General features: G+C 40.3%; 1 protein-coding gene across 1 annotated transcript; it reads left to right on the top strand.

Annotated features, from left to right (window-relative positions):
* The first annotated feature begins 6,527 nt into the window (after positions 1–6,527).
* LOC131239127 (uncharacterized) lies at positions 6,528–11,613 on the top strand. Its single transcript, XM_058236685.1, has 6 exons — positions 6,528–6,830; positions 6,934–7,143; positions 7,226–7,318; positions 7,401–7,508; positions 7,594–7,946; positions 11,592–11,613. Exons 1-6 carry the CDS (start codon positions 6,747–6,749, stop codon positions 11,611–11,613), a joined length of 870 nt encoding a protein of 289 aa, XP_058092668.1. The 5' UTR covers positions 6,528–6,746.
* Positions 11,614–12,796: the final 1,183 nt, after the last annotated feature.

Below are 12,796 nucleotides of genomic sequence, written 5' to 3'. Positions count from 1 at the left end.
CAAATCCCTAAACTTAAACCTAAACTTATAACCCAAACCTATTCTCAAATCCCTAAACCTAAACCTAAACCTTAAAAGCTTCTCAAATGCCTAAACCTAAACCTACACCTAATCCTAATCACAACTCCCTAGCCTAAACCTAAACCTAAACTTGAAAACCCAAACCTAAACCCGGTCCCGAACCCGAACCCGATTTCCTAAACCTAAACCTTGACCTATGCTCAATTCCCTAAAGCTATAACCTATAACCTAACCTAAACTTATCCTCAAATCCCAAAACCTATAAGTATAACCTAAACCTTAACCAAAAACCTATAACCTAACCTAGCCTAAACCAATAACCTTCACCTAAACCTAAACCTAAACCTACAACCTAAAACTATTCTCAAATCCCTAAACTTAAACCTAAACTTATAACCCAAACCTATTCTCAAATCCCTAAACCTAAACCTAGACCTTAAAAGCTTCTCAAATGCCTAAACCTAAACCTACACCTAATCCTAATCTCAACTCCCTAGCCTAAACCTAAACCTAAACTTGATAACCCAAACCTAAACCCGGTCCCGAACCCGAACCCGATTTCCTAAACCTAAACTTTGACCTATGCTCAATTCCCTAAGGCTATAACCTATAACCTATGACCTAAAACCTTAACCTATAACCTAAACCTCAACCTTATCCTAAACCTAAACCTTAACTTAAAACCTAAAACCTAAACCTAAATCCAAAACCTAAATCGAAACCTAAACCTAAACCTTAACCTATACCTATAAACTTAACCTAAACCAAACCCTATGACCTAAAACCTTAACCTATAAACCTTAACCTATACCTATAACCTTAACCTAAACCAAAACCTATGACTTAAAACCTTAACCTATAACCTATAACCTAATCCTATTCTCAAATCCGATTTCCTAAACCTAAACCTTGACCTATGCTCAATTCCCTAAAGCTATAACCTATAACCTAACCTAAACCTATCCTCAAATCCCAAAACCTATAACTATAACCTAAACCTTAACCAAAAACCTATAACCTAACCTAGCCTAAACCAATAACCTTCACCTAAACCTAAACCTAAACCTACAACCTAAAACTATTCTCAAATCCCTAAACTTAAACCTAAACTTATAACCCAAATTTATTCTCAAATCCCTAAACCTAAACCTAAACCTAAACCTAAAAAGCTTCTCAAATCCCTAAACCTAAACCTACACTTAATCCTAATCTCAACTCCCTAGCCTAAACCTAAACCTAAACTTGAAAACCCGAACCTAAACCCGGTCCCGAACCCGAACCCGATTTCCTAACCTAAACTTATACTTATAACCTAAACCTATTCTCAAATCCTAAAACTTATAACTATAACCTAAACCTTAACCAAAAACCTATAACATAGCCTAAATCTAAACCTATAAACTTAACCTAACATAGACCTATAACCTTAACCTTAACATATAACCTAACCTAAACCCATACTTATAACCTAAACCTATTCTCAAATCCCAAAACCTATAACTACAACCTAAACCTATACCTATAACCTTAACCTAAACCTAAACCTATAACCTAAACCTATTCTCAAATCCCCAAACCTAAACCTAAACCTATAACATAAACCTATTCTCAAATCCGTAAACCTAAACCTAAACCTAAACCTTAATGTATTCTCAAATACTAAACCTAAACCTATAACCTATAACTTATAACCTTTAACCTGAACTCAAATCCCTATACCTAAACCTACACCTAATCCTAATCTCAACTCCAATTCCCTAAACTTAAACCTAAACTTATACCTAGTCTCTATTCCCTAAACCTAAACACAAAACCTAGCCTAATCTTAAAGCTATTTTCCTAAACTGACTCTAGCCATTTCATTGTAGACATAGATAAGAGTTGGATGCGAGCTAAGAATAGGTTTGACTTAGAGTATAAGCAAGGGGTTCAAGAGTTCATGGAATTTGTGCGAAATCAGGAAGATTCAAGGAATAGGATTAGGTGTCCATGTTGAAAATGCAAGAACATGATATATAAGACTTTAGACAAAGTAGAGGATGATTTGTTCATAGTTGGGATCGATCAGGGTTACACTTGGTGGATTTATCATGGTGAAGATATGACCCATAGAGTTGAGCCCTCCAAAGTCCTTGTTGACCCAATTGTGCCGGATGACGAGGATGAAGACGTTGACGAAATGCAAGATATTATAAGGGATGTGTTCAGGGGAACAACTGCGGATACTGATTTTGCAGCGACAAGCAGTAGCCATGATATTCCTCCAATGGGTGATGTCGAATCAGAAAAGTTTAGTAGGTTGTTGAGGGAGGCAGAACGTCCACTTTATCCGGGGTGTCAAAACTTCTCCAAGTTGAATTTTCTTACAAAGTTACTTCATTTGAAGACAATAAATCGTTGGAGTAACAAATCGTTTGACATGTTGCTTGAGTTGTTGAAAGAAGTGTTACCGGACGGTGAGACATTGCCAAAGTCTCATTACGAGGCAAAAACATTGATGCGAGACTTGGGCCTTGGTTATAAACTCATACATGCATGTATAAATGATTGTTTATTATATTGAAAAAATCATGATAAGGCTGAAGAGTGTCAAGAATGTGGAGAGTTTAGATGGAAGAATGACAGAGGCAGGGGTAAGAAAATCCCGTGAAAGGTGTTAAGGTACTTCCCATTGAAACCCAGATTGCAAAGATTGTTTATGTCTCGTAAGACAGCTGAAGATATGAGGTGGTATAAGGAGAAACGCGTTCATCACTGAGGCACCTTGCGGACGCTGAAGCCTGGCAAAATTTTGACAAGCAACATGGCTGGTTTGCAGAAGATTCTCGCAATGTTCGACTAGGCCTTGCAAGTGATGGTTTTAATCCATTTGGTAATATGAGTAGCTCGTAGGCCAGTGGTACTTATGCCCTACAATTTACCTCCTTGGTTGTGTATGAAGGAGTCGTTTTTCATGATGTCATTGCTTATTCCTGGACCCAGGTCACCGGGGAATGACATTGATGTGTATTTACGACCGTTAGTAGACGAGTTAAACGAGTTGTGGAGTCAAGGTGTACAAACGTATGATACATTTGCAGGACAGACATTTCGATTGCATGCAGCGGTCTTGTGGACAATAAATGACTTTCCCGCATATGGAAATTTGTCTGGGTGGTGCACGAAGGGCAAGTTGGCTTGTCCTACATGTGGTATTGAGACTTGTTCTTTGTCATTGAAGCATGGTAGGAAAACATGTTATATGGGCCATCGTCGCTTCCTTCCGAGCGATCATAGTTGGCGTAGGAAGACGATGATCTTTGATGGTAAACAAGATCATAGGCCACCTCCGAAAGAGCTATCTGGAGAAGACGTGATGCAACAACTGAGTAACATTTCACCGGTTAGATTTGGTAAGACATCGCACTTGAAGAAGAGGAAACGTACAGTATTGGACTATAATTGGAGAAAGAAGAGCATCTTTTTTGAGTTGCCCTATTGGAGTGATCTGAAATTGCGACACAACTTGGATGTCATGCATATTGAGAAAAATATATGTGACAATGTCTTTGGAACATTGATGAACATAGAGAAGAAAACAAAAGACAGTTATAAGACTCGATTGGATCTACAAGAAATGGGTTTAAGGAAAGAGTTGCACTTGCAACCACATGGAAATTCATATACTATACCAGCAGCCTGTTACATGTTGACAAAACTAGAGAGAAAGCGTTTATGTGAATGGTTGAGATCGGTGAAGTTTCCTGATGGGTATGCGTCAAACATATCTCGGCGCGTAAACGTTACGGACTGTAAGGTAACAGGAATGAAAAGTCATGATTGTCACGTCCTTTTGCAACGCCTACTGCCGGTTGCGATTCGTGGATTCTTGAGCAAGGATATCAGTGCGGCACTGATTGAGTTGGGAATATTCTTTAAGGATTTGTGTTCGAGATCGTTGAATGTAGATGTTATTAAACGACTGGAGAGGGACATTGCTGTAATCCTTTGCAAACTTGAAAGAATATTTCCACCTGCATTTTTCGATGTCATGGTACACCTAGCGATTCACTTACCGCACGAGGCGAAGCTTGCAGGCCCAGTGCAATATCGTTGGATGTATTCAATTGAAAGGTGGTACTAATATGTTAAAATTTTTATTCATTCAATAAATTACATATCCATGTTTTCATACATATAACATAGTGGTTTTGTGTATAGATACCTTCACACACTGAAACAATTTGTGAGGAATAAGGCACGACCGGAGGGGTCGATAGCTGAAGCGTACATTGATAATGAGTGCCTTACATTTTGCTCCATGTATCTTCGTGGCATAGAGACTAGATTCAACCGAGAAGATCGGAATGCCGATGAAGGGCAGGAGCATGAACAAGGACCCATATCTGTATTTACACATAACGTTCGTCCTTTAGGATCCCAGACGTTTCAGGATATGGACCTTGGGGATCTAACAAAGGCGCAGTGGTATGTGTTGCATAATTGTGAAGAAATAGAGTCGTACTTGGAGTAAGTCTTCCCTCGATTATTATTTTCTCTACATACGATGATCTTAATATTTTTTGTTGATGACGTGCCATTTATGTGTAGCGAACACATAGACGAGATGAAGTCCAAATTTCCCACAAATTATGATCGAATGCATCAAGATCATTTTCCAGAATGGTTCGCCAACCGTGTAAGATTTCACATTGTATTTCACCACACTTAGCATTTTCGTTGTATTGCACATTATTTCAATCTATGAAAATTCCTAAACAATTACATTCTGTACATGATAATAGATGAAGATGTTGCGCACAAGCAACTCTGCGGATGCGTCTGATGCGTTATATTCACTGGCATGTGGCCCTGATAGACGTGTATCTAGATATACAGGTTGTATTGTAAATGGGATTCGATTCCACACTGAAGAACGTGAGAAGTACAGGACCACACAAAATAGTGGGGTGGTTGTGAAGGGAACAAATGAGGAGGATGAAATTGAGTTTTATGGCATTTTGACAGATATTATCGAGCTTAGTTATTGTATGAGAAAGCGGGTGTACTTATTTAGATGTGATTGGTGGGACATTGGAAATAAGAAGTTGGGAATACAGACTGACAACTACTTTACGAGCGTAAATTTATCTCGGAAGTGGTTTAAGGACGACCCATTTGTCCTTGCCAGCCAAGCCGAACAAGTATTTTATCTCCCTGATACCAAGTTAGGCGGCTCTTGGCACGTGGTGCAGAAAATAAAGCCCAGGAACGTATTTGACGTTCCCATACCAGAAGTTGAAGATAACGAGGACAGGAGAAATGACACGTTTATGGTTGAAGAAGCATATCAAGAAGACATGACATCTAGGGATACAGGGGCCGATTCAAGTGTTGATATTGATGTGGTGCAATTAGATAGAGATGATGTGCCACCTGATCATGTTGATGCTTCAATAATACGTGATATTGTTACAGATGATAGCGGTTTCATTGATGACGATGTTACGGACAATGAGGATGAAATACTGATCAGTGATAGTGATGGTGAAGAAATAGCTCTAAGCGATAGTGATACAGACGACGATTATTAAATGTACACATGATTTCATGTAATTTTTCAATTCGAATAATTTATGTATTCCATGTATACGTGAAAATTACAAGTCATGAGTAATTCTTTTTATTGACTTGTTTATAGTTTACATTTGCAGTTGAGTCAATTTCTGATCATGCGGAGCATAGCAGAATCACGCAACATACTTCATCAACTGTTGCAGATGGATATTTCGGTCCTATCTTCTTCTGGTAGGGCCATAGAGATACCCGGTCTGGTCGATGAGTGTAGAGTGGAATATATCGACGATGACTCAGAGGAAAGATTATACTATCTCAAAGAAATTCCAGAGCTGATGGAGATATATAACCGCGGGAAACGAGATATGGAAGATGCGACTCTGTCACTTGCACATCTGAATGGAATCCCAAGAGACCAGATATCTCCTATTGTGACTGGCATGTTGGCTATAAATATGTCTAGTGCTTCGCACAAAATGACATATGCTTCTGAAGTATACGATAGCTTGCGCAGGGAGTACTTCAGATAGTTTACCTCAAAGTTGTTTCGTATTACAACGAAATATGTGTATTTAATATAGAATGACAATGTATAATGGAATTTCCAATGATTTTAAATTAAAGTTTACAGTTTTATTATATTCTGCTTGCATTATAGTGTAATGGTCTAATCATATTTTAATCATCTCTCTAAGCATAAACACATGCATTGTACCATCAACACTACTTGTATAATGTTTTAGTATATTCCACTTGTATTGACATTGTTTAAATTTATAAGTTCGTAGCTCGCACATATTCAGTGATGGCACCAGGTGGGAGAGTACGTCGTTCGCGCACAGGATCTACCCCTTCTACTCGTGAAGTGACGGAGCCAGCATCGCCGTCACATGTTGCATCGCAGGCGTCTGATCCCTCGGTCCCGCATACACCGGGCACTGCATGTAAGTCTAGGCGTATATTTCTTTTAATGATTTCTGTTTATGTTTAAACTTACATATTTCTTTTGCAACAGCGTCGTCGACTAGCCGACGAGGACGTGGACCCACGCGTGGGTTGCTTTTAGAGCGACTTACGCGTGAGGGTAGGGTGACGGTAGAGTTCCCACAGGACTGCATTAGACCTGTTGGGAACAATGCCATGTTGTTTACGTCGGAGGTCGGTGTCTTATGCCGATCTCTGATCCCCCCACCACTCCCCGTTGGGGGGACGTGACAGATGATGTGCGGCAGCTCATCCGTCAGCGCCTTCAGGTAAATTTTATTAAATTAAAATTTATTTTATAAAAGTTTATTTACAGTTAAGTTATTTTTTAAATAAGTTTATTATCTTAATCTATTATTTACAAAACTGCAGGATAAATTTGACTTGGATTTGAGTGTTCCGCACATCTCTCATGCCGTCGACGACATGATGAAGGAGCGGTTCAAGGATTACCGCAGTAAGTTACACCGGCAATACAAGCGGTGCATGAGCCACGAGGAGGCCGTACAGTCCGCACCGCTGCACGTGACCGATGAGGACTGGCGGATACTCTGCGATAGGTTTTCGTCTGATTCTTTTCAGGTAATATTTACATATTTATGATATCTTAACGTAATAATTAAATTCGCAATTAATAACAATGTATTATGAATAACGTGTTCAGAAGAGGAGCAAAATAAATTCTGACAATAGAGGAAAGTTAGAAGTGAACCACGTAGCTGGTTCAAAGTCATTTGTACGACTTCGTCACGACATGGTAAGAAAGTACTGATAATTATTATGTTTATATATTCTTTCCATGCATTTATATTAAGTTTATTGTCTTTTCGATTGTGCAGCGAGATTCCGTCACTGGCCAGGAGCCCGGACCAGTAGACTTCTACAAAGGGACTCACTGTCGGCAGTCGACAGGATCTTGGGTACATCCTAGAGCCAGCGAGATTTGGGTAAAGATCCTTACATTGTAAAATTTATTTGCATTAAATTATAATAATGTCATTTATTATGAAAGTTCATATGTTTTCATTACAGGAGGAGATGAACACCTTACGCAGTCAGCCCACTCCCGATGGTACTCAGCGGAGTGAGCCAGAGATCTTGAGTCAGGTGCTTGGCATCCGTTCTGGATATGTGCGTGGGTTTGGCCATGGTGCCAAGCTCATGGCACCCGCTAGAGCTGCCTCCAGCCGATCCATCGTCGTTGGCGATAGCGCCATACGCCGAGCTGATACTGCAGAGAGAGAGGTTCAGCAGTTACGGGTCGTTGTCGATGACATCAAAGATCAGCTGGACAGACAGAGGGAGGAGCAGGAGAGGAGGATGGAGGAGCAGCTGGCAAGGCAGAGGGAGGAGCAAGAGAGGAGGATGAACGATCAGCTAGCGAGGCAGAGGGAGGAGCAAGAGAAGAGGATGGAGGAGATGCGGGTGGAGCATGAGCGACGGATGATGGAGATGTTTCAGGTTATCGCTGCACGCTTACCCACTGATGCCCCAGTGCCTCCACCTTCATCTGCGTGATTTTTTTTTATATTTGTTTATTATGTTAAGTTTTGAATGAATGTGGTGCGGATTAGATTGTTTGTGTTTGGATGAATGTAGTTTATGTTTGGGTTTGAATTAATTTAATTAGATGGATGTGAATGTGAATATGATGAAATATCTGTATAATAGGTGTATATCAGGATGAATATGATGAAATATATTGTTAACAGGTGTATATCAGGAATTTTAAGCGCAATTTTAAAAAGTATATTTAAAAAAAAAAAAGACTTTTAGCAACGAAAAATTTCGTAGCTAAAAGTGTTGTAATTTTTAGCAGCGAATATACTCGCTGCTAAAAAGGCTTGTAAAGTTTTTTTAGCGACGAAAACATTCGTCGTAAAAAACGGAAGTACTTTTATCAGCGAAAATTTTCGCTGCTAAAAAGTCTTGTACAGTTTTTTTGCAACAAAAATTATCGTCGCTAGAGAGGAACGAATTTTTAGCAGCGAAAATTTTCGCTGCTAAAAAGGCTTGTAAAGTTTTTAGCAACGAAAATATTCGTCGTCAAATAACGGAAATATTTTTAGCAACGAAAATTGTCACTGCTAAAAGTATTGTACAGTTTTTTCTGCAACGAAAATTATCGTCGTTAAAAAGGAACGAATTTTAAGCAGCGAAAATTGTCGCTGCTAAAAGTCTTGTACAGTTTATTTTGCAATGAAAATTATCGTTGCTATAAAGTAACGAATTTTTAGCAACGAAAATTTTCGCTGCTAAAAGTCTTGTACAGTATTTTAGCAGCGAAAATGTTCGCTGTTAAAAAGGCTTGGATAGTTTTTTTGCGACGAAAATGTTCGCCGCTAAAAACAGATACTTTTGGCAGCGAAAAATTTCGCCGCTAAAAAGTCTTGCACAGTTCTTTTAGCAGCGAAAATATTCGCTGCGAAAAGTTTTTGGTAGTTTTTTGGCGACGAAAAGTTTTGCTGCTAAAAGTAACAAATTTTTAGCAGCGAAAAGTTTCGCTGCTAAAAAGTCTTGCGCAGTTCTTTTAGCAGCGAAAATATTCGCTGCGAAAAGTTTTTCGTAGTTTTTTGGCGACGAAAAGTTTTGCGCTAAAAGTAGCAAATTTTTAGCAGCGAAAATTTTCGCTGCGAAAAGTGTCGAACATTGATTTTTAGCGTCGAAAATTTTCGTCGCTACAAGTCTTTATTTAGCGACGATTTAATTTTTTCGCCGTTAAATGGCATGTACGTCGGTCTTTTAGCGACGAAGTTGGCGACGAAAAATTTCGTCGCTAAATTGTTTTAGCTACGAAAATCTGGATTTTAGCGACGAAAATTTTCGTTGCTAAAAGTGGTTTTTCTTGTAGTGATAGGCCAACAGCACAGACACAGCATCCCATATACCACCATGCCCGGCTCCCAAGACTTAGGGATCATATCACTAACGGTTAATAGTAGGCCTCTCAAAGGTATGGAGTGCTTCAGATTCAGGGAAGCATGACCATACATGGTAAACACACATTATTGACCGGCTAGTGGACTAATTCGGCTGACTCAGGTGAATTACAGCGCAACTGGCACTTGATGTAAGCATCCCATGTAGTTTAACTACTTTCGGTTGTTCGTCTTTGGCCTAAATCAGTCGGATTGGCCCATGACAGTCGATTTAATAAGGCTCCCCTTGTGAGTTTTTTTTTGCTTGCTAGCCAACCCAATTGACTAATAGGCTAAAATTTAATAGTATACCACAAACATTTCTATTTCAAGAATAGGCAAACATACATGTCAAAAAATTAGGATATCTCAATTTTTATAGGCAATCAATTGGAAATGCAGGAGCATTATTCAATTATTACAGAATTCACAACATTAAAGTAATTAGGTGCATGTGTCAGGGAAAAATGTAGAGCATATGGGCATGGAGTTTTCAGTAGAGACAATCTATTCTAACATGCATTCAATTATCATTTATTCTAGATAAGCTACAAGTCATGGAGGATGTTCTAACTACGAATTTCTCATTTGTTTAGCATGCAAATTCTAAATTTTCACTATATAATCATCAATTGCTACATAGGTTCAATAATCGATAACATAAGGGTAATAGTTCGTACATAGGAGCAGTTTATTGGATTTCTAGTGCTACCACTAGAATTTGGGTCTGTGGATGGGTATATCGAAGCCATATGTCGATGAGATTAGCTTATAAGGGCGCATGTAAATGGCTTACAAGGAAGAAATTTGAAAAGGATTAGAGAATTACCTTTCTATCATCGGTGGACCACTCTCTATGGTGGGGAGTGGTTGTGGGGTCCGTTGTGGGCAGTGATAAGGAGAATTTTTCTCAAATCTGCTCCCCCAAGGAGCTCTTTATTCCACTTCTCCGCACTCCCTCTCTCCCTTGCAGCTGAAAATTCGTATGGGAGTGAGGAAGTAAATTTCTGGGCCTTATATAGTCCAAAAATTGTGTTTAAATGACCCCAAGTGTCTTTTTTCTAACATGCATGCCCCTAGTGGGCTAGATTTTGATTTAGAGGGCCCCTATAGGGGCCCGCTGGCTCATCCCCGCCATGGGGCAAGTGCCCCATCATAGGATGAGCGATTGGTCCAAATTGGAGGGAGATCGGATGCCTCAATCGACCGCGGGGGCCCTACTGCGATGAACGGTCGTTAGTGGTCGATCGGGGCCTCGAGTTTGGTTGCGATCTAATGGTCAGAAAGCTACAACTTTGCAAAAGATCAAAAGGTCTATTTCACTTAAGTTTTCAGATTTCAACCTAGGGAATTCATGTGTTTCAAACACTTGGCTTTTGGCCTAAGTTGAGTAGTTCAGTGCACTTTCTTGGTTCTCCACCTGCGATTGACATTAAGACTAGTGAGACGGACATTATTATATAATTTCGAAACTATTGGCCAACTAACGAGCGGTATAGAGCTTGTTCGGATGATTGGGGCATTTTTCAGGACGTTATAACATAATAATGGAGACTCGTTACTCATGACAATGATGATCTTTAACACATGACAGGAGCGACTTGTAACACATGACAACAATGATGCATAACACATTTTTTTTAAAGGAACGATTTCATTAAACTCAAAATGGACATTTGCGTACAGCCTACAGATTCAGGACGAGCCCCTCAACAAAAAGGGACGGGCCGCCTATCGTACACCACCACTGTACATGAGGGAAAAAGAAAACAAGGATATGGACATAGAAGAATGAGGGCTAACTGACAGATCAAATCATTCCAAGGCCCACCTTATCCAGGAAAATCAAGCCCTTAGTTTCCCTGGGCAGGGAATGGATGTGGAGATATAGATATTCTCTTGTGTTTCGCTCCCCACTTTCGCCAAGCTATCTGCCGGACCAGTTCCTTCACGAAGAATGTGCTTGAAGGAACAAGTTCCTGACTTCCTCAGATTGTTGATTCTGTTCACCCATGGTTTCTAATTCCATGGGCAAAGTACCTCTCCCGTTAGAATATCCATAGCCAATTTGGAATCTAATTATACTATAATTCTGTTTATTCCTTTTTGCAGACAAAACTCTAATCCGTCATGAATTGCACGTAATTCTGCATGGTTATTCATCCCATATCCATAACCAGTGGACAAGCAAAAATGAAGGAGCCATCATCCTTTCTGCAAATCCCTACGCCTCCAGAGATACCTGGGTTACCCCTAGCAGACCCGTCCACATTTAATCACAATTGACGAAGTGGGTTGAATCCATTTAATCACAATTGACGAAGGTCTGATTTTGTGAGGCACTAGGGGGAGTCCCTACGAGAAATTGAGACAGAAGTAAGAACCTGGAAGTTTTGGATTGTCTAGGTGACCCACCAATTGATCCTGGCAATGGACGTTTGGACGTTCATCTTCTTGTCGTTGAAGGTTGCTTCATTCCTTGCTCTCCACATTTCCCAGAGAATCAGTAGCGGGAGAGAAGATCTGATATGCTGGGAGGCGGAACCTGGTGCTGCCACGTTTCTCCATTGTTGAATTCTACCGATCACAGAGCTCTGAGGGACCGAGGTAACGCCACGGAGACCCTCAAAATGATTCCAGAGTTGGACCGCCTGGTGCCCAGAGAGGAATAAGTGGTTGATTGTTTCCAAATTTGGATTTGCAATGGTTCCTATTTGACAGCAGTGACATTTAGAGGCCAGAGCAATACCCTTTGATTGAACAGTACTATCGACTGGTATGGCGTTTTGAACCAGCCGCCAGATAAAAATTGAAATTTTTGGCAGAATTTTCACATCCCAGATCCACTCCCCCCACGAGATCTGAGCAGAAGGTCCCTGATTATCTTCCAAGCAGACTTTAGAGAGAAGTTTCCGGATGGGTCATGGGGCCAGATACATTCTGCTGGTTCGTCCGTGGTTGCAAAGCCCCTTAAGAAAATCTCCTCAATGACAGGCTGAGGCAAAAACTCAAAAATCCTGGAAGGAGGGAGCGGACCTGATTTCCTAAGAAAATCTTTTAGCTGAAGCTGCCTCAATTCAGGAGGGATTGAGACAGTGGCGGGGTGCTAGAGAGGTCCCAATCCACTCCAATTCTCAACCCAAGTGTTGGCTTCTCCCCGATGCACCGTTCAAAGAGTATTTTCTTGGACAATTGGTAGGAAAAACCTGACCTTTTTCCATAAAGTGGATGCGTTTTTTCGCATGGAAGCTGAAGTGGCATCGCTCAGATCCCTGCTATGTTTGGTATGCATCAGTTGTACCCACAACCCCCTGATT

The sequence above is a fragment of the Magnolia sinica genome, chromosome 3, assembly GCF_029962835.1.
Source record: "Magnolia sinica isolate HGM2019 chromosome 3, MsV1, whole genome shotgun sequence".
In the NCBI taxonomy this organism is placed as follows: Eukaryota; Viridiplantae; Streptophyta; class Magnoliopsida; order Magnoliales; family Magnoliaceae; genus Magnolia; species Magnolia sinica.
Note: the sequence above shows the minus strand (reverse complement) of the source record. Positions and strands in the feature narration are given on the sequence as shown.